Source organism: Vespa crabro, chromosome 10, assembly GCF_910589235.1.
Source record: "Vespa crabro chromosome 10, iyVesCrab1.2, whole genome shotgun sequence".
NCBI lineage: Eukaryota > Metazoa > Arthropoda > Insecta > Hymenoptera > Vespidae > Vespa > Vespa crabro.
This window is the reverse complement of record NC_060964.1, coordinates 4,462,268-4,490,247: the sequence shown is the minus strand read 5'-3', so window position 1 is coordinate 4,490,247 and position 27,980 is coordinate 4,462,268. Positions and strand designations below refer to the sequence as shown.

The 27,980-nt window shown below is 33.2% G+C and overlaps 2 protein-coding genes across 2 annotated transcripts in view; one reads left to right on the top strand and one right to left on the bottom strand.

The window, feature by feature from the left end:
- LOC124427551 (nephrin-like) overlaps positions 1-27,980 on the top strand; it is a 283,707-nt gene that overhangs the window by 63,216 nt on the left and 192,511 nt on the right. The gene's annotated exons all lie outside the window — the stretch shown is intronic.
- On the bottom strand, positions 7-11,833 carry LOC124427553 (glucose dehydrogenase [FAD, quinone]-like). Its single transcript, XM_046970583.1, has 9 exons — positions 11,688-11,833; positions 10,078-10,286; positions 3,658-3,786; positions 3,220-3,416; positions 2,195-2,554; positions 1,655-2,120; positions 1,174-1,544; positions 991-1,085; positions 7-911 (listed from the first exon to the last, which is right to left on the bottom strand). The coding sequence occupies exons 2-9, from the start codon at positions 10,283-10,285 to the stop codon at positions 830-832; spliced, it is 1,908 nt and encodes a 635-aa protein (XP_046826539.1). The 5' UTR covers position 10,286; positions 11,688-11,833; the 3' UTR covers positions 7-829.

The following is a 27,980-nucleotide window of genomic DNA, read 5'->3' as shown; positions in this document are numbered from 1 at the left end:
CTTTTTCAGTTTTTTTTTTTAACGCTTAAGAGGCCTAACATTAATATTTCTCTTTAATCTGATTTTTGTTTTTATTTCAACTTCAATAAAAATCATTTATCTTGTCTTATTTTTCCTAGTTCCCGAAATCTTTGGTTCAAATAATGGCAATTACCAAAAATATCAAACTTTCACTAGATCGATATGGATATGTAAATTCAATTTCATTCATAAAGGATATTAATTGTTTAATACAAATATATCGTAATCAAGGGACAATTTAGCGAATAGAATTATATAGGAGAAAAATAAAAGATAAGAGTCTGTGCAAATAAAAAATATAGCAGACACGTATCTTTGTTGTTTTTTTTTTGTTTTTTTTTTTTTTTTTATAGGTCCTTGGAGAATATTAATTGGCAAACAAATGGGACCGGCTGTTCTTGAACGAATCATTAATTAAGATAGAATGGTAGAAGGTCCGTCTCGGAGGTAGTCGTAAAACGACAAAGAATGGATTTTCTAGCTCTTTGTTGTATTTTCTGTATCTCGATAAAACGAAACAGAAAGGAATTTAGTCGAAAGACTCAATGATAACAGACATTATCCATATCCTCTTGTTCTATCGTGAAAGAGTTCTATTCGGACCGATTGATCGGGATATATATTAAAGTATCTACGAAGTTAGAAGAAAGAAAGAAAGGAAGAAGGTTTCACGGCAGTTCGCTGCGGGCATCCCGCTGGATCCGTTTCGTCTTTTTCGTCGCCTTGTATTGGCGCATCGACGTCGCATAGCTTTGAGGAAGTCGATGTTTCATGGACTAGAAGTCGAGCCGGGAATGCGGGATTACTACTACCAGATAGCCTGGTCCCAGTCGATGTATTTGATCCCCCATAGCAAGAATTCCAGCGAACTGTCGATCGTCGAACGAGAACTAGGAAACATGGTAAATTGCTGATGACTAATGGCCTTTCCATTGGAGGTTTTTCCTAATGGTTGTAGCTTTCCCGTACCATTGTGTCGCACCAGCACCCCAGTCGGACTTGATGAACGCTGCCGCTCTCTCGCCGATCATAATTGCTGGAGCACCAGTGTTACCGGACGTGACCTTGGAAAGAAAAAAGAATTACTATTAAGAAAAATTTCAGATGAAATTTATACACGATCATAATGTCACGTTTTATATGAAAATTCACCTGAGGCATTATAGACGTATCTGCAACTCTTAGATTTTTAATACCATGAACTCTAAGCTGAGGATCTACTACAGCCATTGGATCGCTAGATGGTCCCATCTTGCAAGATCCTGCTTGATGATTTTCAGGACCTGTATTCTGATGAATCGCACAATTCCAATACTCATTACTGAGAAATTTGTATTGAGAGCACGCGGGTAATGGCATATTACTGAGACTCATGTTATATTTTGCCATCGCAGATGTATTAGCAAAAGATAATGCGATTTGTATCCCTTCAAGCAAAATAGCAGCATCGATTGGATCGCTCAAATAGTTTCCCCAAATAAGCGGCTTTTCAAATGGATTATTACTAGCTAATTGAAGGATTCCTACAAATATTTACAATGCGATAAGATTGACTTAAACCGATTGATTAAAAATTTTATTATGTTTGTGAAAACATTTATTTTATAAAATTACGATTTATTATCGAAATTACCTCTACTACGTGGTTGAACATTCGTTGGAGAAATGCTAATACTACGACCTTGATTATCCATAACTGCTCCTACCTCGCCAGTAATTGCGCAAGCCGCTTGATATCCACCGAAATAAAATTGAATATCAGGATGATCTGGTGTGGTATAGCTAGACGGTATAATTCCTGTAAGTTGGGACATGCCAGTCGAGGACATAGGTCCTTTATGAAAAGCGATATATTCCAGGAGAGATTCCCAATTCAAATCAAATAAATTTGGTTGATTAATAGTCCAAGAGAGGGTATACGACACATGATTTTGTAAATTGTGTCCAACTCCTGGTAAATTTTTAACGACGGAAACATTGACGGCTTGTAAATGTTCTTTCGGACCGATTCCCGATAACAATAGCAATTGAGGAGAATTTACGGCTCCGCCAGAGATAATGATCTCACGTGAAGCTCGTGCTATGTGAAATTTACCATTCTGCAAGAAAGATAGATCTAATTTGATCAACAATCTAATTTATAAAACATTATTATGAGGAATTTTCTCCTCACTTGATAATATTGGACTCCGACAGCCTTGAGATTTTCAACGATGACCTTGGTGACAGTAGCGTTAAGAGCTATATGAAGATTACGTCGATTGCGCATAGGACGTAGAAAAGCATCGGAGCTGCTTACTCTAACTCCATCTTTGCTGGCCATCTGAGCTACAGTGAATCCCGTTGATTGAGCGCCGTTGTTATCCTCCGTAATCGGATATCCTCTCTCTGCAGCCGCACTCAAAATATCGCGAGTAATTTCGGGTTGCCAGGGGAATCTCTCAATCGTCCAAAGGCCATCGGCGGAATGGTATTCGCTGCCGACTCGATTGATTTCTGTATTATTCTCCGAACACATAAAGTATGGCAATACCTAAGAAAATATGAGAAAGTGTATCGTGAGTATTCGGCCTGGGAGATTATTGTTACGTGGATTACTCTCGCACGATTCTCGACGTCGTCGATTATGAAACGTTTCTCTTGTTAATAACAACTCTTCTTTCTTTCTCTTTGGATTTTCCTCTACGAGTTTATAAAAGTAGTAATGTTAACATGTAAGTCTTGGACAATTTAACACTTAAGATTCTTTTTTAAGATTTCCTTTGTCCGAAACACAATCGTCATATATAATTATATTGATGTACTTTAAAATATTCCTTGAAAAACGTATTCTATTCCTTTTTATTATCAAAGAGTAAGGAATGTAAGATGTTACCAGTATCGCTTGGCGGAAACAAGCAACTAATTAACTTGTTAACAAGGAGAACGAATTAAATCGATTCACAACAAGAAAGACTTCATTTCTTTTCTGACAAAAGAATAAATAAATCATTTGTTTTCCACTCTAATTAAAAAAAAAAAGTTGGATTTCCTAATTTTTCATTTCACAATGAATTAATTTATCCAAAGTTTCTTCTCTACATTCTAACCATTTTATTTTTAATCAAAATAAATATCGTACATTCATGTTCACCGATTAAAAATATTCCCCGGTTAACAGGTTAACGAGATTTAATATAAGTAGGAATGCCTCGATACCTCTTGCCAAGTCCAACCAACATTTCCCATGGCAGCCCAGTTATCATAATCCTTTGCGTGTCCACGAATATACATCATGCCGTTATGCGCAGAATTTCCACCTAGATTTTTACCACGAGGCCAATTGCAAGATCCACCACTCGATAAACAAGCATACCTCTCATTAGTAGTTTGATATTTCCAATCAATATCGGTACCTATCAATAAGAATGTTTAGTCCATAAATAAATATAAGTTAAATCGAACGAGTATAAAACTTGTCATAAGAAATTTAAATTAACATACTTATTACGTTTTAGTATTTATATTGTGAGATTCTAATTCTTCTATTTCTTTTTGTTTGTCTTTTTTTTTTAATACTCTATAAATATGCAGCCTTTCACTTCTAAATATCTGGTCACGTTACTGAGTTAATTAAGATTTCCTGTTGAAACTTACCGAGAAACATCGCTACCATACTCGGAACGTTAGCACCTGGTGGCTCGTCAGGACCTGCTTCGAGAAGTAAAACTTTCCACTCGGGTATGTCGCTCAATCTAGAAGCAACTACGGCACCTGCCGATCCACCTAGCATAAAGAATAATTAGATATTCAATCGATTTAATTCTTTAAAAGCATCTCTCTTAAATCATCAGGATTCTGTATACGATATAAAACTTTGTATATCTCCATATATCGATTACATTAGATTGACCAATAAATAATGTCAGAATTTTCGATAAAATATACTAGTGCTATTTATTTAAATATAAAATATTAAAAATTTCAAAATTAATTGGTTTAATCTAATTTATGCGTATCGCATTTATTGACGTATATTCGTTGATATATCAAATGCTATCAAAAGAAATTGACGTGCATTCACGTACGCGGTAAAAGTTATACAACGATGATTTAAGACACGCGGGTAATCGTAATTAGCAGTATCATTGCACGATTGCGAAAAAATGTTTATCGAGAGTGTATTGGAAAGTGAACCATTAAGACCTTGGCCATGGTCGACTACCAGCTTCAGTAATCGTAACCTGTATATCGGTACTCGCATTGCCACACCGTTATTTGCCTTCTATGTAGATCTCCAGGTTTGTATTTCGAATTCTAAATCATTTAACAACATTAGGTAGTACTACGTATTCGGACAAAGATAGATTGAAATAATTAGTAACGAATGCATCAAAGGAACGTCTATCCGAGTATTCTGCTTCTATCTCTCTTCGTCTAGATCCCTCTCTTCCTTGTTCGGTCTCCGACTAAGAGAAGATAATTATACGGATAGGAAGGAAGAGCTAAGCAAAGGTTCGTTTTCAGAGCACTGAATTCTCTACGATTAACCGTGCGTCGCATGCTATCGCACCTTTGTGCGCACCTTGCAAACGAAATGTTAATTTAAGCTCTGCAAACCAGTCGTTGAACTCTCTTGTTCCATCCAGAAATCGGAACGCTTGTCGAGTACTTTCGAGATTTGTAAATTGCCCCTCTGGTTATCAGCCACGTCCTAGTTTCCAGTCGAGTAGCAAAGCGTTATGAGCGTTACCAGCATAGCTTATACGAAAACGTCGACGTTATCGTTCGAAAAAGAATGCTTTTTTTTTCAGCGATAATCCCTTCCTATCCTCTTTTAAAAGAGTTTGTCATATTTCTTTTTTTACAGTCGTAAGTACGGGTAAACAAGAATGATCGTCTTCGCGTACACCTGTTCGGATACGTTCGTGTACACATACAAGTTATGTACGGCAATTAGTCGTTCAACTGACCCTGATGTTTTTTCGAGGTCGGTCGAGTACAGCATGTATTGAAATTTAAAGTGAGAGAGAGTAAGAGAGAGAGAAAGAGAGAGAGAAAGAAAAAGAGAAGGGGAAGAGAGAGAGAGAGAGAGAGAGAGAGAGAGAAAGATAAGAGTATAAAAGAGATAAAGAAAGAAAGGGAGTGGGGAAAGAGGAAAAGAGAAAGAGAGAGAAAGAAGGAGAGAGAGAGAGAGAGAGAGAGAAGGAGAGAAAGAAATAAGAAGATTAGAGAGGGAGGGAGAGAGAGAAAGTAAGAAAGAAAAAGAATGGAGAGGGAGAGAAAGAGAGAGAGAAAGGAGGAAAGAGGATGGAGAGGGAAAGAGAAAAAGAGAAAGAAAGAAAAAAGAGTGGGAGAGAGAAAAAGAGGGGGATAAACAGGTAGAGATAGAGACAGAAAGAACCTGAAAGGGAAACTAATACAAGATACCGTCATTATATCTTTACGTTTCTTTTCGTTTCTATCTAACAAATCGAAGCCGCGACTTCGTTTCGCTTTCGGACGTAATAGCGCGGAAAATGAAGCGTGCTTCTATCGTTCCACCTACTTGAGATCGTTTTCTTTTCCACGTGTTCAATATAGGGTGTCCTAGAGGATATAATCGATAGAAATAGAGGGATAGAAGATCAGTGAAATTGGCCGTCGTCTATTCGTACGACAATACGAATCGCTCGAAGCAGGAGATCGTCGTTATTGGCCTTGCCAATTTCAACAACTTTCCCACTTTCTCTTTCTTTAAAGGGAAAAAGGGAAAGGAAGTTAATCATGTTACTTTTCTTCCACGACGATGCGATATCTTGGATCTTTCTTTAGGGATCCTAAAACGTTTTGAAATATCGTTAAAATAGAATATATAGTACGATGGATATAAATGAATGTCTAAACATAGACTTAATTAATCATATAGATGAATCATATATTTGAAAAGGTGATTTTAATACATTTTTACTATTAAATATTCAAATATTTTTTTTTAAATAAGTTTTTGTATCTTTCTTGAATATATTCAAGTTAATTTTCATTTTAGTTTTCCTTGTTAGATTTTAAATATTCTGACAACGAAAATAGGATATATTCAAAATTATCATATGCAAAAAATGTCCCATTAAAATACGACAAAACGATAAAAAATTAGTGTATGTAGAAATGTGTTTTTGAAAAAGCGTGCATTTTGACGAGATAATAAAAATGCATTCATAAGTATACAAATAGTCCATATAAGGTAAATTCGATCAAAATATCGATCTTAATAAAATTTTTTCTTATTCTTGTTTCTTCACGTACGTGTACGTTCGTTTCGAACGAAAAATCGTATACGTGAGATACGAACCGAAACGCAAGTCTATCCTTTCACGCTAGCAAATTCTTAATTCATAAAGGCGATAAGGCTGGACGCGTGCTCGGTTTCTTCCTCTTGCTCGACATTTCTTCTTCCTCTGGAAACTCTCTACCTCTCTCTTTCTCGTTACCTCTCACAATCGGTATAATACGAGCGCGTGCGAGGCAAGTCGAGGAAGTATGAGAGCACCAGGTGAAAACGGTTCGTGGCATGATGGCAAAAACCAGAGACTTGCATAAGCCAAGTAGTGAGTAGAATGAGCGAATAGTTATGCGCACTTACTGAAAGCTGTTCAACACTCTACTACATCATCCGACATAAACATTCCCGCGTCCACATAGGTGAATACATCCTCCTCTTCTAAACCTCTAACATCTCTGATCTTCATATTGATTACACTTATGATTTTTCACCTCGCATTTTTCCACGTCTTTGCGTGTAACTTATCGATCGATTCTATCAATTTAAAATATATCTACTGGCGACATATTCTAGTTATCTATATTTTTCTCTCACCTCTTTCACTCTCTCTCTCTCTCTCTCTCTCTCTCTCTTTCTCTCTCAGAACAGAACAATGACATTTAAAGGTTCCATTAAAAATTTGGATAGAAGATAATAATTCTGTCACTTCTTATATCACGTAAGATCAATCAATATGATACATTATTTTTCACCTTCATTCATTTTTCTTTCTAAAAAAAGAAACTGGTTGAGTATATAATTACATGTCCTTGTAAATCTTCAGAAGAAACGAGAGAAAATTATAATATAGGTAATTAAAAATACGTTTAATAATACCATATCATTGTCATTTCTAATAAATCGCTCGTGAATCTGTACGATTGCAGTTTTCTATGAATAGTTTCAATATTGAGAAATAATTTATCATTCTTCTTTAATAAATTCTATTTAATACATTTCTTTGTACGATTTCTAATTTTTTTCGCGATCTAACTCCATTTACGTAAAGCTTACGGATATTTTACTATTCATGAAAGTTTTATTGGTTATTAAGTACCGATTGAATACATTCACGCTTATCTCTCTCTCTCTCTCTCTCTTTCTTCTTTTGCTTGGTCCCACCGAAAATGTAAATTGCAGAGAATATGTAAAATTCGGTGGCCTGTTTAAATCATGTGCCACCAACACCTCCTTCCCTGGTGCCTCTTGCGATCGAACGATCCACTAGTCGGTGTCCTAGTTCACGCACGGCCCTTCACCCTTTCCCTCACCCTTTCGTGCTAGATGCAATGGCACGTCCTCCAGCGCATCGTGCGCGTTTTGCTACCTTCGAGAATTTATATCTGTCGACCAACAGTGCACGAGCCAATAATGGAACGTGGAGTCGCGTCGCCCCTATCGAGGCACACAGCTTACACAGGCCTGACCATTTTGTTCGATCGAATGGCGATTCGGGGTGCGAGAGGACTGAAAGAGAGGTGAGAAATGAGGAGAGAGAGAGAGAGAGAGAGAGAGAGAGAGAGAGTCTCATTTTGATAACAACGTGGAAAAAATTATAACGATGTTATAATCATGCTATACAATTGAATAAATCTTGGTTTATATTAATATCGTGTCTGAATAAATATCAAAAGAAATTAAGTGAGATGGGAATGGAAATGAAGAAGATATACAAAATGATAAACCAATTGAAGAGAAAACCAAGAGAAATAGAAAAAGGAAACATTTGTAAAGTTCTAGCTAATAAATACGTATTTCGAAAAAACAATGCTTAACATTAATGGACGAATAATAATCATGTCATCGCCAACTAATGGAGCTTCTTCGACGACATTTCCAATAGATTTTGTAAACACGATAAAAGTAGGCTGGAAGGGTAAAAAATAAATGATAGAGGAGGAGATATTTTTTTTTACCGAGAAAACTGTGAAATCAACGAGCACGAATAATGCTGAAGACGTTTATAGATGACTGGTGATCGTTCAGAAATATTTTCATCGAAGTCACTAATTTTCTTTTCCTCCCCCCCCTCACTCACACACACATACACACACACACACACACACACACGCACAAATATACAGACATATACATACACATTCTGTTTCGTAATTTCATCTTAAACTTTTCCTCAATCGTAAGAATTTTTAAAGGACTACGTCTGAAATCTCTTTCAATTAAAAATAATACTCGGAAATTCCATTACATCAGAGGTATCATTTGTCGAAACTACGATTAAGCTCATTTCAGCGACGAATCGAGAAATGTAAGACGATACTTCCTAAATTGTTCAACAACTATATAAAAGGAAACTTAATACTGGTAAGAGAAAAAAATGGATAGTAGCTTCACTAGCTTCTTGGACGGTTGCTCTTAATTGCTCATCAAATATATCAAGTCTCTTACTTTCTCCTCTAATTAGATTATATATCCGTAAACGCTAATAAAGGATACGATTCTGCGATACCACTTTCGTATTTTGGTTATTTTCGAGTTCGAGTTTGATTACACGATCGATCGGTCATGTACGAATACCGGTACTTCTAGAAAAAAAAAGGAGAAGGAGAGACGATCTATGTATTCAAAACGATAATAATCTGACGAACGAACGATGGCGATAATTAAGGCCGGTCGATAACGTCTTCCGCAAGTTGCGTTCATTTTCTCTCTCTCTCTCTCTCTCTCTCTCTTTCTCTCTCTCTCTCCCTCTCGTCTCTTCTCTCATTTTTTATTCATATTCGCAAGGTAGGTAATTTCACTATTGTCTATATTAACATATATCGTAAAACTCGAATTGCATGCATTCACCATATTACTGGATAGTAATAACCAGAATAGGAAGTGTTTTAATTAAAAAAGGAAATTAGTTTTAATCATAAACCTGACGAAGAAGCAACTAACACTATTGGCTCTCTGCCACTGATTTATGCATTTGGTTTTACAATACAATTCTTAATTTTTCTATTTTTTTATTTTACTTTTCCTTATTTCATCATCGGCATAATGATGTCGATGGTCGCGAACCGATAAATATAGCATATACATTTCGCGAAACAAAGGTAATTGTCCATGAGAATATAAACTTTTGTTACTTTTGTTTCGGATTTGAAATCACCTTAAATCACGCATCGATGCTTCCATGGAGATCGTTTGTATGCTAATGCATTTTCGAGCAACGAACTGTTACAAATTAACATTCTGTCCTTTCGAAGAGCCATAAAAATGTCTACGACTGAGAAGATTAAGACGATTTCCTTTTTTGAACTGTTCACACGGACGTCTTTTTTGTTAGCTGACTTTATTGCTCAAGTATAACATTTAATAAAGGCATATCTATCGTTTCTGTGTACAAACGAATCAAATCGATTACTTGCTTGTTACGAAATGGAACGATTAATCGATTATTCTTACGTCATATATTGAAAAAAAATTAACGTTCACTAATGATAATTCGATCATGAAGTTTACCTTATAGTGAATTGCGCAAACATTTTTATATGAGATACAGTTGTTTTATCAATAGTAACCTAATTTGATAAAACATAAATAAAAAGAAATATATATCTAGATGTATTAGATTGCAACGAAAATATATTGTTCAAAAAAACCCATACGCAAGGATTGTTAAAACATTCGTCAACTCGAGCATAAATATCGGTTAGCTAGGTAAATGACCTCAATCTAATACTTTTTATCGACTTTAGTAAGAGGTAAAGCAAGATACACTTTATCATAATAATTTGTTTTTTGTCTCTTTCAATATAATAAATACTTACCTCCAACGACTATAAAATCGTAGGAATATTCCGGTGGATCAATCGATTTGACCCTTTCACAAAGGAAGGAAATATCTTCTTTAGCTCGTACGTATGTGTCCACGAGTGACATGAACATCAAAAATTGCGATCCTGGACAACTTTGTCCAAGAGTCGGCCCGAGGAACGGTTCCGCGCATTCTATTGTTATCGATACGTTGTATGACATACTGTAAATAAAGAATAGAAAAATATAACATACGATGACAACATAACGATCTTTTGATTTTCTTTATTTCTTTTTTATTTCGTTTTACTTCGTCTTTTCTCTCTATAAAATTTTCCGTTTAAAATAAATGAATATTTAACATTAAGATGCGATTGCAAAAAAAGAAAAGGATCGATGCTCTTTATAAAGAGATTCGTGGATGCTGCAGTATTTGTGTTTCGTCAATCCTTCTTTTTTACTTCGTTCTACTGTCCATATCCGGTGCCTGTCAATCTGAGTCATGGCCATATAGAATGCAGCTCGACTAAATAGTGCGAAACTGGAGACTTTCTCACAAAACACATAATGAACTTTTCGCAGCGCATCCGAATGTATATAATATGTTGAATGTTCTCACGGGAAGACTCAACGAATGATATCACATTTTCCATGTCTGATTATTTCAACAAAAATAAATAATGTGCGAATATATTTATTTGCAACGTTACGTGTATATATATATATATATATTTTTTTTTATATAACATATAAAATATATATATTTTTTTCTTTGTGTTATTTTATATCGAAAAATAAATAAAAAATAATAATATCAAAATAAATGATAGATATTCAATGTTGAGTACATTATTGAATAATCGAACTAATTAAATGTAAGTAAATCTAATCGATATGATCATCCATCAATTGATATATATATATATATATATATATATATATATATATATATATATATATATATATATATATTGGAAAAAAATAAAATAACAAAAAATAAAAGCGAAAAATAATAAAATAAAATGTTAAAGCGAGATATAGAATATTTATCGAATGAGGATAAAATTGTGTAATCTTATCAATTTTATTTTTGTATAGATAATTTACAAAAATAGCTTTGAAGGTTATTATTTTAGAAAAATTCAATAATATTCTTAACAATCTTATTTTATTAAAAATACATCATATCGATTAAAGATAAAGATATATCATAAGAAACAAAGATTGTAATTTGTAAGGAACAGGAAAAAGATAAAACGGCGATTACTATGATGAATTAAGTTTTTACAATATAATTGGAAGTTCGTTATTTACAGTGAATAGCACGTGCCGATACGTACGATATTATCAACGAATGGATTATAGAAACAAAACAAGTACGTACAAAACAAGTACGTACAAAACAAATACATGTTAATGATTTAATTTTAAATAAATAAAATACAAACGAATATTATAATCTTTTAATATTAAAAAAAAAAAATATATATATATATATACGTGCATAATCGTGCAAAGGAAACTTTTTTATACAACTCGATTACTTTCTTTCCTTTGTAATATCGCAATTAATGTTGTATGACAATGAGAAAATTATTAAAATATGTGACTTGCTTACACTAACCTTTATTCAGGAAATAGTATCAAGCTACTATATTGTACTGTATTAGAAATAACCGGCGCGTGACACTTGTTAATATCGCGTAGACTATAAATCGATTCAAGCTAAGAACGGTAAACGCACTGAACGTTAACTGTAGAACCTCTCACTGCAGAACGCTACTTTATATTCGTCTCCCACTTCGTTGTTGATTCCCCTACGAAGGCACCTAATGAAATAACTATGTATTAGTATATGTAGATGGATCATCACGATTAGTACTATTTTATTATCTTTGGGGTATTTTTACTTAACGCTATATTTTACGCTTATACTTTACAAGGTCAAATATATTGAACGTTCTTACAAATGAGAAATCAATATATAAAAAATTTCCTATTTGATTAGACGTAGTCTAATAATAGTAATTCTTCAAAAATAGAATTGATTCTCGCAAAAACGAAGTAAATTTAATTATTTATATATAATTTATTTGAATTAAACAAAAAGAGATATGCATATATATATATATATAATATAATAATAATAATAAAATATAATAATAATAAAATATAAAGAGAAAAACAAAACAACAATAAAAGTTTCGCATATTTAGTTTAATCGGTATTTTCTTTTGTTAAATGATGTAAAATTTGTGGAAAGCTTACGCTTCTCTGATAAATGATAATTATTTTTAATTTATTAGCTTCTTGGGTAGTCATTTCTTTTGTTTATTATTACCTCTCTATCTTATATTATCACCTCTCATTCAAATGCTATTATGCATAAACGCAAGTAATAAATTTTGTTGATACTTATATGTGCGTATACGTAATGTTTATAGGTGTAAGACATAAATACATAGATATAGTTAATATGTATACTGTGCGTAAACGCAATGGAGCATGTACGAACAAATCTCGTACATCCTTATAGGTTCGTTTATGCACGTCCTTATACGCTTACGATTTACACGAGTGGCGTTTCGCATATCAACGATGCGTAACACGGTATAACTACGAAAATGGCTATTATCGAAAATTAGTATTGCCATTTCGAGTTAAACAAGGATGATTATTATTATTACATCACGATTATCGTTAACGATCGTACCATTCTGTCTACTTGCACGCTTACTAGTGAGAATTTGACACGTTTGACATAAAATCGATATATCGAAAATTTCTATATAATTAAGATTGGTCATTCTATGGTATTTTATGGCATGAAATCGATCGATAATCATTGTTGTTTACGTGACTTTCTGGATCGTCATACTGGTTCTCTTTCTTTCTCTCTCTCTCTCTATCTCTATCTCCGTCTCTCTCCCTCCCTCCCTCCTCCTTCCCCCCCCCTTTCTCTCTCTTTCTCTCTATTTCTATCTCTGTCTCTGTTTCTGTCTATCTATCGGTTTCCCTCTCTCTCTCTCTCTCTCTCTCTCTCTTTCTCTCTCTTTGTCCTTATCTCTGTCCTTATCTCTATCTTTTTCTCTTTCTTTTTTACACCTTTCTACTTTCTAATTTATATCTAATCCGGAAAATGTTTTCAATAACGATTCATGAAGTTTTTGTACGTACATCTGTGAACGAAAAAAAAGTACATGATAGGAGTATCTCTCTATTCGATCAAATTTTTGTTATGCTTCTTATATTATCCCTTTGCGAAGGTCTCTTTTACAATGAAAAATATCAATAGATACAAATATTATTGGTATAAATTGATATTTTTTCGTTGTAGAATATTATCAGATGGATAACGGAAAAATATAGAAAGGGAAATTTGATTGAATAGAAATGAAACCTCCATTATATGTTATTTCTGTCCATAACTGTATGTATGCGATATTATTCAATATGTTTATTTAATGATACATTAAGTGAAAAAATTATAGCTGGTTTACCTTTTTAAAGTTATCCGCAATTTCTAGTTAAACCGCAATTGCTTATCTTCCATTTGCTTCCAATCAAACGTATTTATATAATGAATGCTTATATTTTTGTCGTAGTATTACTTGCTTCACTTTAACGCTTGTATTAACATTTATAATATCTTTTTTGTATCCAAAAATATATGAAAGAACCAATTCGAAAGTTGGTAGCGATAAAATGGTGATTGCGTAAAGTTTTCTTTCTTTCTCTCTCTCTCTCTCTCTCTCTCTCTCTCTCTCTTCCTCTTTCTCTCTCCCTTTTTTCATTTCCCTAACGATTTCGAAGAAACCTTGAAATTTTGTTTCACGCGTTCCTTGTGGCAAATTCGCATTGTTCGAATCCACGTTGCGTATAGTCGTTGGAACAAAAATCATATTTCGCGGGAAACGTTGCAACGCTCGACAATAGAACTTCCGGCTTTTTTCCGGTTGTCACAACTGCTATGCCGTGCTGGCAAAGGTCTTCGATAAATTCTGGCTTATACGTCCAACGAGAGAAGCACTAGTAGTGTAGTTGTATACGCCTGCGTACAGTCAAAATACACCAGGGTATAACATAGGAGAAAGAGAGAAAGACAAAGAGAAAGGGAGAAACGAAAATAGAGATGCGGAAGGTTTCAAAAAGAAGGAGAAAGCAACAAAAGATGAAAAAGAAAAACAGAGCCACTTTCATTACTGTCACTGTTATAATCGTTGACTACGGCAGTACTCGTAATAAGATTTATTTTATTAAATAAAGTGCAAAATAATGAAATACTATAAAAGATTTATCTGAATATCATTAACGAATGATAAATATAAGATAAAAAAATTCTTGCACCATTATCTTTATAATAGAGTACCCAATTATCGCTATTATTTAAATTATCAACCGACGGTAATTTCATGGAATTCAAATTTCAATGATATTTAAATTCTTTAGAAAATATGTTATTAAACGATGAATAAAATATCTTGATGGATATGTATGGATACATTTTTAAAAAATTCTAGAAAATTATTTGCAAATTTATTAGACGATAAAGACATAAAAAATTTTTATATTGTTATTTTTTATAATACACAAAATATAAATTTGATCTCTCTCTCTTTCTCTCTCTTTCTCTCTCTCTCTCTCTCTCTTTCTCTCTCTCTCTTTCTCTCCCTCTTTCTCTCTCTTTCTGTTTTGTATCTCGCGTAGTACGCGTAAAATAAAAAAGAAGATTTAAGTATAATCTTATAAAATTGCTCCCATTTTTTTAACTTAATCTTCCTATTTCCCGATTATCATCATAAAGTTCTTTCATTGAAAGCTACCAGTGGCATATAGCGAAAATGCAGAAACTCGAAAGAAGTTACTACTATCTTCGCAAAGTAGCAAGTAAAGTTTCTCTTTTAACGCGTAATACACCATAGAAACGTTAAAGTATGCCGTTGAAAGATGCCAATTAAAGGATCAAAATAGCTTCACGAACTCCCTCTTTAGTGTTCGTCATAATTTTTTTAAAATCGATAAGATCGTTTCCGTGCAATATTCTTTCCTAATTTTTAATTAACGAAACTTTTCGCATTACGTTTGCACAATATATTCTATGCACATATTCTACGTAGCATACTTACTTGTTTACTTGTTGGTACAAAGAGAAAACTCTATGTATCTGCAAGGAAAAAAATGAACCAAGTAAATATGAAAAATTTTAAGGAAAATCGCATAATATTGGAATTAAAGAGAATTCCGACATATTTAAAAAAGATAGAACGGAATAAATAAAATATAAGATACTTATCATGTTCCGTCACATTCTTCCACAAAAAACGACAATATGACTCTTAGAATTGAATAACAGGCTATTAAAACCCATCATTCTATTTTTCAGATATTTACAAAAAAAAAAAAAATAAGACATAATAAATAAGTATTATGAAATCGTTGTTTAACAGAAAACATTGAAAAAAAATATATATATATATATATATATATATTTAATGCAGAAGTAAAAATATCACAAATAAAAGATTCGTGTTCTTATTAAATAAAATAGAAGAGAAGATTTAATAATGTTCAATTTAAAATTTAATTCCACATTCGTAAAAATAATTGCAGAAGATAGAAGTATATTGTAGTATCAAAAGGGCTTACCAAACTTGAATCGATCTCTATAAGACTTTTCCGTCCTGAAAAGGTACTTTATTTTATCATCACATCATTTAATTTCATTCAATTTGTATTGAATTGAAGAAAATAGATACGAAAGAAAGGAAACGATACATGAATCGCTTCTAGATGTCAATACAACAACTTCAATCAATATAACATTTGAAGAATTTGAACTTCTCACTAATCAATAAAAATTGGTATTACAATACTTTGCTTATTTCATATTCTATTATCTCTGTAATTAGAATATAAGTAATTAAGATATTGTTTATATCAATTCAATTAAATTATAAAAGATAAAAGCGATATGAGATTTTTTTATATTTATATATATATATATAGATGAAACACAATTTATTTCATATTCAAATTTCAGATTTGAATTTAATATAACTATTTTATAAATAGAAAATCATAAAAGCCTTAACCATAAAAAGGAAAGTTATATTTAGGAAATCAAACAGTCGGTTAAAATATCAGATATTTGCAGTAGCTATTTCTAAAGTGCTTCGTATCCCTTTCGTCTTTTTCATCTGGCTCTCTCTAAGGCCACAAAAGTAATAACGTTAACAAGACTACCGGTATACCTCTGAGCTATAGATATCCGAAAATATCTTCCTGAGAAAGTAATACTTTTTACAAGAAATTCTAGATTGCGTTTACAAATGGATTATATCTCTTTTTTTTCTTTTTTTTTTTTTTTTTGAAGATTTATCTCATCGCAATAAGAGTTATAATACTTAATAAAAATTATAATGATAATAAAAGAAAATCTACAGTATTTATTTAAACAGAACCATTTTCAATATCCCGTTATTTTTATTCATGATTTTTTCACAAGATCCTTTTTCATTGGTGACTATCTTTCGCCGAAGATTACCAATCCGCTCACTATGAGTAACATATTTCTTCCAAAGGTATTTCCGTAGATTGTTTTCTCAAGCTTATCTGCCTAATCATGGAGAAACAAAGGATATATCAATATTTTCCACGAAACGATACTTCTCTCTACGTTTCTATTCGAATAATAATAATCTTTAACACGAGCCATGATGAACAATGATGGAAAGAACGTATCGAAATCCAAACAAATTATCTATCTCGTGATACGAGAAGAAAAAGAAATACGCGTTTTAATTATCTGTTTGATGCATACTCGTTAGATATAATTTGCCCTAGAGAATATAGTAACAATTCAATCAATGAACTCTTCGATTTTATCGATAAAACTTATCGTTCTTTTTCGTTTTTTTTTCTATTAAAAGAACATTACGATATCACAGGCATAATTTATGGTTAAAATTTCCGATAATAAATATTTTTTATAATTTAAAATCATCCTAACGTGCCAAAAATAAGCATCGACGGGAATAGAAAAAACGATCTATTGTTTTTACATCACTCATGACGTTTACGCTTACGATAATGGAAAAAATCATACGATAAAATCAAAGAATACATATAACATACATATTTCACAATTCACGATATTCGAGTCATTCTTCTTTCTTCGTAGCTCTTGTCTTTTGTCAGTCGCTATAACGATTATTCATCTACAAGATAGAAAAGAAGATCCGTTGTTTTGTACCATCAGGATTACCTTCTCCGTAAAATCTTATGATAATCTTGGATGCGTTCGACAACATGAAAGATAAGCATCGACGTATTGTACATAGACGTTGGTTCTGCATATTCCGGTTCGATGATTACGCGATAGTTTTACGATCGTGACTAACGCTTAGACAAGCGGATAGGCATTCTCCATTATCGCGCTTCGAAGATTCGTCCAAGTTTGAAAGTCGCCGAGCTAACATGAACGATGATACACCCGAGATAAACATTGAATATTTTACTATCCACTTTGGGTTTCAGCATCGACCATATTCTTTTTTTATTTTCTATATCTCATCCTCTTGGGGGATTAACTTCATTTCATCTGAGAATCGGAATTTCGTTGCTTCAGATATATCTGTGGATGTGCATATGTACACACATATAGGTTTCTATATATTATTATATACGAAAACGTATTCAAACGTAAATGTTTTCTATTCAATGCAACCATGCCCGATTTTATTGAGATTTAAAATAATTTTATGATGGAAGAGAATAATTAAAATATTTCATATATTAGAAATCATTATTAGAAATCATTTAGCGTTATATTTGTTTAATCACATTTTTTTTGTAAATAAAAGATTTATTTATTCTAACTATCGAAATATAAAGTAACTACGTAGATAGGTAGATGATCTACATTAAGATCGACGTAGTAAATTTTTTCTACGATAGACGAGTATAAGACCTACCGAGCAGTAGGATACCATGGAGTAATTACAAAAGACGGACTCGCCTTTGTAACTTCAATAATTATCAGTCTCTCAGTAAATGAAGAAGTAATCTTGTACTATGCTTGTGATCGTATATAACGTTATTTTCATCGAGTAACGGCAACTTGTAAAGAATCGAATTTATTATTATCCGATATTATTATCCGATATTATTATTATTATTATTATTATTATTATTATTATTATTATTTAATTCATATTAGAATCCAGCAAGTGAATTGACATCAAATGATAAAATTTTATTTACGAAACTTTTTAGAATGTCATTAATATTTAAATTGAAAACAATATAAAATACATTTTTTATCGCGAAAGGCATAGAGTTAATATTTAAAACTAATTTTTGATAGTGCATTATGATATATTGATTAGCAACTGGAATCAAACTAAACGATCAAGTTGAAACCTTATAAATGAGCAATATTAATAAATAAAGACATTAAAGCATCCATCAAATATAAAAAATTGATGTCGCAATTTTGAAATAAAAGTTTCTCCTTGAACGAAATCACGCTTGATTTTATTTCTTGAGATGGAGAAATAAAACAGAGATACTTATATAGAACGTAAAAAGTAATAAAATTGTTTAATCATCGCTACTCGAAGAAAAGAACAAACAAGATCATATAATTCTATAAAAACGTGCGTGCGAGCTAATTTTTATCTCGTCTCGTTTGTTCGTTTCTTGTTCGTGATTTACGAAGGTAAAAGTAAATTATAGCGTAAGGGTGGTAAAAAAGAAATTCACGTAAGAGAATAAACTTCTTTCTTCATTTATCGAATTAATTGAAAATATTACAACTTTCACATTTCAGAGTGATCATTTAAAATATGATAAATTTGCGATAGGACCATTTCACAGGATCCGATTTTTCAACAATGTGAATATTTCGAGCCAAACATCTTATTGCTGTAATCATTAAGTGTAATTACTTAAAGAGCTACTAACTATATTTTTCCGTCAAATACCGACACGAGATATCTTGTTATTGGTTTCTAATGATGGAATGCGAAATTCGATATATCTTTATAATCTATCTAATCCGTTAAAAAGAGTAAAGGGAAAAGGGCGAAAATAGAGAGTAGCAAAGGAAATATGATTCGAATCTTTCAAGTCTTAAGGATAGTAGAAGGTCGAAGGAGAAGATAAGAGGTCGATGTAGTAAAGGTATTGGCACGTTGGTTTATTAGTCTACGATGCGAAGCTCGATCTTCGAGATCTTTGCTAGAGCTGAGATCGCGGCACGCCTCGATCGTATTTTCCACGATGCGCCAATGCTTTTTCCAAGGCACGTTACCGACATTAAACCAAGTTTGTCGTCGTCCTCGTCGTCGTCGTTGTCGTCGTCGTCGTCGTCGTCGGTCTCGTTCTATTCCAACGAAGCCACTAGAAATAGCTTCCCTTCCGACTTTTCATTTCCCTTTTATCGAACGCATAACCTACTATGCGGAACATGGAACTAATGCCCGCTCGTTAAGTGCGCTTCTATGCGTCTTGGAAAAATGGAAATAACATACGTTTGACTCTAAATCAACTCTTTTCTATCTTGCGGTTTTTTTAACTTATCGCTTTGATCAACAAGTTTTCTCTCGTAAATAAGATGATAATTTTTATTATATTGAAAAGACAAATGCAACCACGATAAATACATATTATTATAGCTGACACGAAAGATAATTTGAAAACGTGACTAACACGATTATTTAATGATTATTTAATGATGTGTAAACTATTGAACATGACCCTTTGAGGTATCCTCATGAATTTTATTCATAAATAATAATAATAAAAGAAATACATTGATTATATATATATATATATATAATATCATCTTTATATATACTTACATAATTGAAATTATGTTTTGAATCAAGTATAACTTTTGTATAAATAGTTAACCCTTTACGAATAAATAATCACAATGTAAATCACAATAAACTATAATTTTCGATTATAAGTCTGATTTCTTATTCTTTTTTCAATTTTCAACATCACATTGATGAATCTTCGAATAAACACATTCGAAGATTTAATTTGTGCTGTCGCGGATCTGTGTAAAAAAAAAAAAAAAGAAATAAATCATTAGATCGCGATATGATATTTAGCATAAAAAAAATATTTCATCGGGGAACGATAACGTTTCTAGAATCGCGTGCGAACAATTTACGAAGGAAATAATATAGTCATATCGTGTCAAGAGCGAAAGCGAGAGCGAAAAGTGAACATTGTGAAATATTATTGCCTATATTATAATTTAGTCAATAAAAGATCGTTAACAATCTTGAATCTATCGGCTGGACAAAAAGGACGTTCATATTTTTCTTTTTTTTTTTTTTAATGAAAAGAAGAAAAATAAATATATTAAATCGTTTATTGTCTCAATGAAAATTAATCTTGAAAATTTTACTTGTGTAAATCTAATGCGATAGTACGCATTATTTACTATTCTGCATATATCTATCTAGTATGTTACATACGAAGAGACCCGCATCGATCCGCTCTGATAGCCAATAACGAGAGAAACAATCGGCAAGGCGAACCGGTACATGCCAATTTGCTGCTGGAAGTTTGGCTGAGAGACAGAAGAAAAAAAGTAGTAGGAATAAGGGAGAGAGAAACGGGAGTTAGTTAGTTACCGTATAGTGCTTACGTTGGAAGTTCGATCTTTCAATTCGTAAACCACGATATTTGGAGAAAGCTCTTTTCCTCTCTCTTATCCGCTCCTTCTCAATGTTTCACGATGGTGGTAGAAAGGAGAAGGACTATGAGAGATACACGACGACAACGACGGCAACCGAAGGCTTTGCTTAAGCCGAGCTTAAATAAGCAAACTGTCGCGTAGCTAGCTTCGAGTAACGTTTCTCCGCCCACTTCATCAACTCCGTCTCCGCTCAAAACTTTTTGGTGGCTGTACTATCCTACGACTGTCGAGCCATATTGAGTCGTAAGATGTATGGTAAATGGTCGACTTCTAACAAACCAAAGTGGAAAGGAGGAGTTGGAGAAATAGAAAAAGAGAAAAAGAAACATGAAGTTGCCTCTTTTACTCCTTTAAAGTAGGGAGATAACGAATGAATTGCTTCATTATTATGATAATCAATAATCAAGTATTTTCATCATGAATCATTGACGATGATAATTATCGACATACACATATCTACAAGAATAACGTTAATAAGGGAGACAATAACGTTCCAATTTCTAATATAAATGTGGAAAATTTTAATGACAATGACAATAACGATTGAAAATGTTTTAACGTTAATGTTAAACGAATATTTGATTACAGTTCCAAGTTTGTCTGTTAAGTTTTCTTTAAACTTTAATGAAATGACGTGAAACTCGTTATCGTTAATTATCGAACGTAGCAACTTTTATATTATAGAATAGTATTTTCAATTGTTCAAGAATACTTTTTCTTTATATTTTTCTTAACGTAAGATAGACCAATCTTTTACGAAAACTTATTTCTGTCATTTCCAAACGTTTGATATGAAGATTTGTGTTCTTTTTTTTTTCTTTTTTTTTTTACTTTTTACTTTTACTTTTTTTAATACTTACGTCTGTTCGAAAGGTTTATCCTGAATTCGACACAAGTTTTACACAATTGTATTTTGACACTTGAGCTCCATTGTTCTGGATATCCTACATAAACAAAAAGACGGAAAGAGATGAACAATAATCGTAAAAATACCGTGGAACTCCAGCTAGCAAGAATCGATCTAATAATTCTATCTTGCCGAAGGGGGATCGAAGAAGAGCTTTCGGACGACATCGTTTGGCAATTGTGGTAGACGTGTTTCCGTGAAACCGGAAGCTTGGCCCCTGCGGTAAGATTTGTACGATACTACGCTATAGTCTCGGGCTCTAAGTGTACTTCCTTGTATACCGTGGGGCTTCGCTATGACCTTAACGGTTCCTCCTCTATATAATTTTTTTATTTATATCCGTTAGATTTACTCTTTGTTTTTTCTCAATTTTTAAACTTCACGTAGGATTAAATTATCAAAACCTATACGACATATGCGACATATGCATATTTTTCTCATAAATTCTTTCTAGTAATATTCATCTGGACAGTCAAAAAGAGATTACGCATAAATAACGCAAGAATTTCTTTATAGAAAGAGATTTTTCTTGAAGAAAAAATATAAAGAAGTCAGAAAGACGGATGACATAGAGATTAGATCGTGAAGGAATGCAAAGAGAGAGAGAGAGAGAGAGAGAGAGAGAGAGAGAGAGAGAGAGAGAGAGCCATACGTCGACGGCTTGAGAATTTAAGCGGTACAACGTTACGAAAAACTTTCTTTTCATGAAAATATTATCTTTGCAAACCTTGTCAGACTTAACGACTTAGACGCAAATTTTAAGGATCCGTACTGTAACGGAAATCCAACGAAGCTTTGTTCCATTGTATTTCCAACCGAAATATTTAGATTGCAGTAAGCGCCATTCTTAAAAGACAAAAATCAATGACTCTTTATATTTAAAAGAAAAGGAAAAGCGCGATAGATTAAAAGACGACACAAGTAATATAAATTTTCTAATGACTTTTTAACAATAATAATTTTCTATTACTTGTAAGTCGATTACTTTCTAATTCAACTGAAATTATTCAAAGAAAATGAATGGACCGATTGAAAAAAAAAAACAAAAAAAAAAACAAAAAAAAAAAACAAAAAAATTATTAATAAAACAGAAAGAAAGAGATAATAAAAGGAATAGTATAATATTAAGAAAAGGGCGCTTTCATCGCTTTATTAATTTCTCTACTGCTTGAAGGGATACGAATACGATTGAGCCCGACTATGTGATCGGTGAAAAGTCGAAACGAAACGACGGCCCGTTGTCACGACTTGAAATTCTTTAATGACGGAAGAAGAGAATTACGCGCTCCATATTCTTTAATGTGGGTTAACGAGCGTAGGAGACTGAGCTTTCGGTATCTTCAGTTTGGATCTGAAAAGTCTGGAAGTGGGGTCCAAGAGTAAAAGTTATGGTCTCCTAGGGATCTCTTTCGTGGATTTTCAGGATCAACGATGTACGGTTCGTGGAACTCCTCTTGCCAAGCTGCTACTCGGCATCGCTTTAAGCTCCAACGAAAATCGTCTAGTTTGCCCGAGAAAGAAATCCTCTATCTTCGTTCTCAAGCAAGATCAATCCTTGATAATAGTCGTACTGGCCTTCTCTGAACACATTTTAATTTATACGATAGAGGAATTTAAATCAAAAAAGAAAAAGAAAAATTGGAGAAAAATTTCGTCGAAAAAAGAAATTTGATTCATCTTGAAATTTATTGCGATAACGTGAATACTATTAAATGAATTCTTTTGATTTGAAGAAAAAAATAATCGATGCGATGGCATTGATGCAATTTGATTGATACAGATTGTCGAGTTTTAAACATAAAATAAAACACGTCTTGTAAATTTATTCATATTTGTTGCGATATCAATAATGGAGAATAGTAATTGTTAAAAGAACATGTCATATAGAAATAGATAATAGTTTGTATCTTTATTTATGACGGATGATTCGTATCTTTCTGCAAAACTAATTCGATTAGTCATTCCCAATTAACAATACACAACTCGTTAAATGGTGCATATTTCAATTCTATGGTTTTCCAAGAATTCTCTTGCCATTTGTCGAGTTTAATTATTTTTTAACACAAAACTGTTCATTAATGTTTTATTGAAAAATGAATACTATCAATATTTGTCTGCGTGTTATGTGATACTATTTCGTTAAAATCATTTTATACATTTACTCTATCACCAGACAGTGTTTAAACATTTATAGAAGAGAATCAAAAATATCAACTGGACTAAAATATTTACGGAATACTTAATATTAAATTTCTACGAAATGTATACAAAATGTATACAAATACGTGATAGTCATATTTTAAATTTTTAATGAAAGTAATTCTACGAAAAATCTAATTCGAGTTAATACGAGTTATTCGATATAATTTTGTAAAGTATTTTGAATGACTCGACCAGTCAAATTCAGAAGATGCATGTGAACGGAGACTCTCAAAGAGGTTTCGAGCGAATGGTGCTAAATTTACGATAACTCGGAACATGCAATTACCGTCCGAGTGGATCTCGACTCGATTCGTCCTCTATTTCCCTTTCTCTACTACCCCCTTCCCTTCCTATCCTTTCTCTCATCGTGTCTGCTTGCCTACCTCACTTGACAGTAAAATGTACCAAGCACTTCACTTGCCAAGCTCTTTGGTAGAAGGTTCGAATTGAAATTCGTGAACGCAACTTCTGTCTCTCTTTCCCTGCTCTCTCCCCCCTCTCTCTGTTTCTCCCTCCCTCTTTCTCTCTCTCTCTCTCTCTCTCTCTCTCTCCCTCTCTCTTTCCCTCTCTCTTTCCCTCTCTCTTTGCCCTGTTCGTATATTTTGCATTGACGATGACGCCAATTACACCTGACATAATCAACCGACTGAAAGTAATTATTGATTTTTTATTTGTTCATTGCATTTGTTTCATTCATAAACTTGAAATAACTCTTTCATATGGAATCTATATCTTATCTACCTATTAAAAGAATTTAAATAAATCACGCATTCTACATATCCAACAGACTTAACATAATGTGATTATGTAAAATTCTTCCGTGTCAGTGATTTTTGAAATCATTTTTAAAGCTTACGCACTTTAATATCTTAATTGTGTATTAATTATGTTAATTGTATGAATAGTATAATGTAATTCGTCATGCAAAAATAGAAATTACTTTTTGATAATTAAATTAAAATTTTAATGAAAATTAAAGAATATAAATTCAAGACAATTATTAGACAAAAATAAATTTGCCATTTTTTCCTGGCGGATGCACTCGTCAAATACAGTTGACAAATCAAGTATTGTCAATAATATCAATGAATTTGAACAATTAAATTATTCAACATTCAGAAAAATCAATTGTCATTTCGTTATAATTTCAATCAATTTTACAACAGCTGTATATACTTTGTATTTGACGAGTGATCTTAATTCAATATCTCTTAATTTTTCTTATACACACATTTTTAAAACGGACCTACACAATTAACAGGTTTAAAGCATCGGCGTCTGAATTACTTATAACTTCTGAAATAGAAGATTCCTGATCAATATGACTTGGTCTCTTGGATGATCCTAGAACAACCACAAGACGAAGGAAGATCAGGACACGAAAGGAATTTCCACCTAGCTTGACCTCGTTTGGATCTTTCCATAAAGCAAGAATGCCTTTTACTCTCTCTCTCTCTCTCTCTCTCTCTCTCTCTCTCTCTCTCTCTTTATCTATCTATCTGTCTCTCTGTTTCATCGTTAAGAGAACGCGCTCTGCCACTCAAATCGTATTACCTTTCTCCTACTAGCTCCTTATTTCTTGCACCTTTCACGAAAGAACACAAAAATGTCAATGACTGCGTAGCAAAAGGCATTCTTCGTTCTTAATTAGGTATATATCCGTATTAGGTCATTCTCAACTGTTTTTAAAACTACTAAAGAAACGAAAAAGACATATGAGAGTTTGGATGAAATTACGTTGTAGGTGTTGTGTGATGTATTCTTCTTATAAATCACTCCTGCATGTTCGCGGATACAAGATACGAGAGTCATCCTTTTACCACGTCAGGATAGTCGACATGATAATTAATATATTTAACGACGAGAACAACTTTATAAACACAATCGATATATTTTATACAATTAACAGTATGTATAGTGTTTTATGACTTGCGATTGATAGATTTATGATTGTCTTGCTACCGAATCGTTAACTTGTATTTTGCGATTGTTTAACATACAAGTTACATTTAATGTTAATTGAAGAATTAATATTCAAATGATTTTTTTTCTATCAATAAAGATCAGAGTTCTTTCATTCTATGCAAAATAACTCACGAGAGTGAAATTTTGTCAATTATTTTTAAGAACTATTGGATATATCAACTTTATGTTGTTTGCTCGTATAAGAAATAATGAGAGTGAAGTTCAACTATGTACAAGCTCACTTAACAAATTTTCCCACGAGAGAATCTCTCTACAACTCTAATGACCAAATGTTTCACTGTCTTGGATAGACTCTTCTCGTTTCAAGCTCTTTAACAAAGCCCGATCCATGTTTCATGATGTACGTGATTTCTTGAGACTTCCAAAAAACCCTTAAAACACTCGGTCTCTAGAAACTATTTTCCCTATCAAACTTATATTATAAATAAAGAAGTATCATAAATTTCAAGTCTTATAGAAATGTTTAAATTATCACTATCTCTGCATATTTTCACAAAATATTAATGTATCTTAAGCATCTCAAAGGGTCTTTAAATGTGGAATAAAAACGATTTTTGTATTGTCGAATTAGCTTTTTCCGTGATTACCTTTATATCTTGTATAATCAAAAAGAAATATCAATTGTTTTCAGGCCTGAAACGATTGATTTAATGTACTTAATATAAAGTTATACATATGCATGAGAGAGAGAGAGAGAGAGAGAGAGAGAGAGAGAGAGAGAGACGGAATAGATTTAACCATCCGTTCGGAACAGTCGTTGTCACCATCGCTACGTAGGTACATACATAGACCGTTCTCTCTGAGCAAATGACTGGCTTCGAATTACGATGATTGGATGGCATTCGAAGCCAAAACTTAACCACAGCCGTGCAAGTACCTGATCCCGCCCATCCATAATCATGGCAGAGAGATATTCATGCGTTCCGTCGAATCCTCCGCACTTCCGACTGCAAATCTCGTTTCGTCACGTTGATGACTGTTCATCCATAATAGTTCTGTCTATAGGACAGAACACGTCAAGAGGACAAGCGGCTGCGCTCGACTTACGCACAATGTAGGCATTCATTCTACGTTGTGTCTGATGCTGTACAGCTGTGGTGTATAAAGGATAAGTCTTACGTTATCGGCTTACCTCTATCTCCTCCTGTTTCTTTGTATAACATTCATATATATATCCATACGCACGATAAAAACCATGATGAAACTATGAGAAGTATAGAAAATGTTCTCCTTTTTTTTTTTTATATCTATATTTCATCGCATTTCTCTGAACCAAGTTTTGCGACGTCAGTACGTGCTGCTCGTGTATATTCGAGATTAAATGGCACGAAGAAAAGAGATTTTGAGTGAGCAAAGACTTTGCTCCACGCCATCTTCTTTCATAAGAAGGGAAATAACGCGAGAAAGAACGCGGAACGTAGATCCGCGAAGTAGAGCTGTTGAAAGTCTTTTTCACGTGGAAGTAGAAAAGAAAAAAAAAGCACAAGATAAGAAGAACGAGTAAAAGAAGAGGAAGAGAAGGGAGAAGAAGACGAATAAGGAGCACAGAAGGAACCAAATTAGGCTGTTAGGCATAGTGTAAGGGCATGAAGGAGAAAAGGGAGCGGAAGTTGAAGGTGGAGCGAGTGGATCCAGCCTTCGGAAAATGAGACTGCAAAAGCTTTTTTCGCGCTTTTGAATCTTGGACCTGATCAAAAGTCTTGCCAGCGGCAACTATGTTGGAAGGAGTCTCGTGCCGTGTTGCTCCCTTCATTCAATCTCGACCTTTCGCCTCCTTCCATTCATCCATCCATTTATCTATCCATCCTTCTATCCATCCATCCATCCATCCATCCATCCATCCATCCATCCATCCAACCATCCTTCTATCCTTCCATCTTTCTTTTCTTCGCGTAGATTCATCGAGCAAAGGCCTAAAAACTAGTTCGCCACGTTACGATAGGTCCCATCGATTTCAAAGTTGAATTCACAGTTGTCATCGAGAGGCGCCACTGGGTATATCCACTCGGTTATAATCAGAGCATTCGTACTCGGTGCATTCAAGATAGGAACTACTTCCGTCTTTGCCTCTTCTCTGCATCTTGGATCATTTCCACGACTTTGTC